Source organism: Limulus polyphemus, unplaced genomic scaffold (genome assembly GCF_000517525.1).
Source record: "Limulus polyphemus unplaced genomic scaffold, Limulus_polyphemus-2.1.2 Scaffold5632, whole genome shotgun sequence".
In the NCBI taxonomy this organism is placed as follows: domain Eukaryota; kingdom Metazoa; phylum Arthropoda; class Merostomata; order Xiphosura; family Limulidae; genus Limulus; species Limulus polyphemus.
This window is the reverse complement of record NW_013671242.1, coordinates 4296-8293: the sequence shown is the minus strand read 5'-3', so window position 1 is coordinate 8293 and position 3998 is coordinate 4296. Positions and strand designations below refer to the sequence as shown.

The 3998-nt window shown below is 29.5% G+C and overlaps 1 protein-coding gene across 1 annotated transcript in view; it reads left to right on the top strand.

The window, feature by feature from the left end:
* The window catches only part of LOC106472810 (polynucleotide 5'-hydroxyl-kinase NOL9-like), a 32658-nt gene that overhangs the window by 25623 nt on the left and 3037 nt on the right, over positions 1–3998 (top strand). Inside the window, exons 10-13 of the mRNA XM_013933478.2 lie at positions 290–400; positions 1379–1493; positions 2552–2624; positions 3194–3327. Of these exons, the coding sequence (XP_013788932.1) occupies positions 290–400; positions 1379–1493; positions 2552–2624; positions 3194–3327 (433 nt within the window). The remainder of the gene's footprint in view (positions 1–289; positions 401–1378; positions 1494–2551; positions 2625–3193; positions 3328–3998) is intronic.

Sequence of the window (3998 nt, the reverse complement as noted above, 5' to 3'; positions counted from 1 at the left end):
TAACTAATTTAAAAGTTATAGCATGAAAACCATAACAAGCACAAAATGTTTATTAGATTGGTCACAGGGATCGAGCCCGTGCTGAAAGAGTTAATATATGTATAAAACGTTAAAATTAGATTAAGTAGAACACTGAAGCTGTTTAATTGTACATGTTGTGAAAAAGGTGTATAAGCCAGAATAATAATAATAATAGTGAAATATCATCTCATTTAAAAAAGTATTATATGTCCTTTTACTTTAATACGAAACATTAGTATTTGTTACTATGATTCATTTGTTTTTGTAGGCCGAATGTTGCAGCACCTGTTTTAAGATCTATGGCGGTAATGGCATATCTTGGAAAACTTCAGAACTCTGTTCCATACATTCTTCCCTTGAATTCTTTCACCCCATTCAGGTATTTTTATAGTATTCTGTTTTGAATAAATTTGTGGAAGTACTATAATAATGTTAAACAAAATATTTACATAATGAGTGTATTTTCAGTGTAATTGTTTTGACTGAAGAGTTTTAGTATAATTAATAAGTTATACTTCAAGTGTCAACATGACTGACCCATGTATTAACTTTCATTCTGATGTCAGGTTGCTAAACTTATAACAAAGTACCTACTTCGTGTTTAAAAAAACAACAACAATCCATAATTAAAAGAGAACATCAAATAATAACTTAATGGTTGATTTTATTATATAAATCAAATTTTTTGTACCATGCTGAAAATGTTACACTATTGTTTACTTTCAATACCTGTCATTTTAAAAAGTAATTATATCTTCTATTAGTTTAAAACAATTTTAGTATGACAGCCACTATGGAATAAATTAACTAACATATTTATAGAAATAATGGTTGGAGACGGCTTGAATGGGTAATGAAGAAAACTTATATTAAAATTTTTCTTCATTACCCATTCAAGCCGTCTCCAACCATTATTTGTCTCAAAGTGGGTTCATCGTCATCAAATATTTATAGAAAATTTATTTGTGATAATAGCATTGATTTACTTCTATACACTTGAGTTATCAAACTTGTTATATTGTTTTAAAAAAATATCAAATTACTGGGTTTAATGAATGTTCCAGAACCTTTAAAAGCACTTTGGTTAACTAGTGTTTTTCAAACTATTTATTTCAAATATTTATTGAATTTTTAACCAAGTGTTAGAATTCTAAACATCAGAACTTTTTGTTATAGTAAGTTTTATCAATATATTTTGTGTGGCATGTAATCAGAGTAATATAGCCTTACATTCTCACTCAACCAAGTAAAACATTCTACAGTGATCCAGTCAGTAATGAGTGTTGTAAAGTGATTGAAGCAATGCAACATTTTCCTTTGTACTATAGTCTGTAAAATTTCTGAACATATCTTGCAGAGTGTCATGGGCTACAGTTGCTGTTCATGTTTGTGAAGACAATGTTCCAGTCAACCACATTTTGTATGCACTCAATGGAAGCCTAGTGGCTCTGTGTCGAGTTGATAGCAGTCAGGTATGAGGCCGAGGCCTTTCAGAGTTTACAACCTTAAGATGAAATATTATAGAAACCTTCTTGTTTCTGATTTGATAATAACTACAATGTGCGTATGAAATTAGTGTGATTAATGGTAGTTGTCTTAATTATTTTTGTTTGAATATTGGAAAACAGCAAAGTTGGATGATACTGGAATTTGTTTTAAGATGTGACAAAGGCTATCAAACAAAAGAAAACGAGCTCTGAAAATTAATGTCGAGATGTAAAATGGAGAAGATTTTCTTGTGCTTGAGTACGACTACAGCTGTTTTTAGCACAGTTATCTCAGCCAGTGCAATGTGAATTTCAAATTAAACAATTGTATAAAAATAGCATTTTAAATGTATCAACTGGCTGTTGTAAGTTTTGGTTTTTAAGTGTTGTGACATTAAATAAAAAACATATACTTAACAAATACAACTCTAACATATATTAATTGCAGTTCTTTAAAATCCAGTATTTGTGTATTTACTGGAGTATAGTTAAGCCTTTTATTAACTTATTAAATACTTTTTTAACTGGTTTAGAAATTTGTATTGATGTGTGTTATGTTTGTTAACAAATCAGAAGACGTATTTTACTTTTTATTAATAATTCTCACAAAGTGTTTGTAAGATGGTAATACACATGCAGATTAAGAGAATAGTTGAATGTGAAAATTGTATTAGCAATTAAAGTATAATTAAGAATTAAGATGAAATCTGTAATACACTTTTCATTTGAGAAATGAGAACAGTTTCATGAAATAAACTGAGTAATTCCTTAATATAATTTCTGTAAGCTGCAGAGAACTGATATTTACAAATATTAAACTTTGTGTCAAAGAAGAAATATGTGTAGCACTATCCTAGAAGTGAAATGATAAAACATGATCCCTAAACACTTTATTGAAGATTTTAATATCTGATAGAATACAATAAAGTTTAGGTAGAACTTAAACATTTCTTTGCAGCTGTTGCTTTTATCCCTGAACAATTTACTGGAGATTTTTATTGTTATAAAACACTTTGTAATGATAATCTATATTCTGTATTCAGATGAAACAACCTGAAGATCCAAGCTTTCCCAAACTTCTGCCAAAAACCTTAGTCAATGAGTGTTTTGGATTTGGTAAGATTTAATCATTCTGTTTCTTAACTCAGACCTTTTCTAGTAAATAAATGAGAACATAAGTTATTTCAGTATATAGACAAGATCTTAAAAAAAGAATGAATCAAACCAATCTTTCTACTTTTTTCCACTCTTTACTACAATATAATATTTTTTAAGTTGTATGAGTCTTATTAATATACATGTCCCCCCGATGAGACAGCAGTAAGACTATGGATTTGCAACACTAAAATCCAGAACTCAATTCCTTGTGGTGGACACAGCAGATAGCCCAATGTAACTTTGCTCTAAGATAAGAACAAACAAACAAGTAAACTAATATTCATATTCTGCCATATTTAAGTAGCTTTCAATTTTTCTTTCTTCATAAAAGTACATTTATATTGTACCTGGAATATGTGCAACAGACGTTCTAACTAGTAGTGTTGTAGTAAAAAAACAATTTTATATTACATGAGCTTCCAATAGTTTATGTGGGTAGTATTTTGTAAAGATTTAACAATTTGATGTCATTTTTGGAAACTTTGTTTTGTAAAACTAGGATTTTTCCTGTTTATATTCTATTAAAGGTGTTGTGCGAGCAATTGATCCAGTAAATAAGACATTTTTTATAATTACACCGGAGCCTCTATCTCGTCTCCAGAAGGTTAACGCCCTTCTTCGAGGTAGTGTGAATCTACCTGAACAGATAATAAAAGAACAGGTGAGATTTTGTTCTTTATGCTCAAAGGATATGTAAGTATAATAAGGGTAATTCATAAACCAAGCAGGAATACCACTTCAAATACCACCAATAGCTTATGACTGTGGATAAGATTTCTGGATGTTGTCATGATTAATAGGCTGTATGATTATCTAAGTCTAAATATTAATTTGTATTATTATTTTCTATTTTATATCCTATACTTTTGGCTAATAATCTGTTGCCATTTTCAGGAAAGTCCTGATTTGATTGAAAGGCTCCTTGAAGACAGCAACAGATTAAAAAAAAAAGTAGAATATAAACTAGTTAGTATTAAGTTATAAAAAAGTTACTCATTAAGAATTAGACTTAGGTGATCATGAAAATGATTGATACCTGATCAACACAAGCTACTGCGTATGTGATCTCTGGTTATATAGTGATGGTGTTTTAGGATATAAGCTCTTTAACATTATAATGGTTCTTGTTGTATAATTGACTGTAAGAAGTTGAATGACAAAAAATGTTAAACCAACATTTTCTTCAGTTTGGAAGTGGGAATTTATGCTTTAACTATTGTCCAATGAATGAACTTGGGCATTTATACAACTTGTGTGTGTGTGTATATATATACACCTGGAAAAAAAGTTAAGCACCCCCGTGTTTTTTTCAAGTGATTCAGATTCGACGTT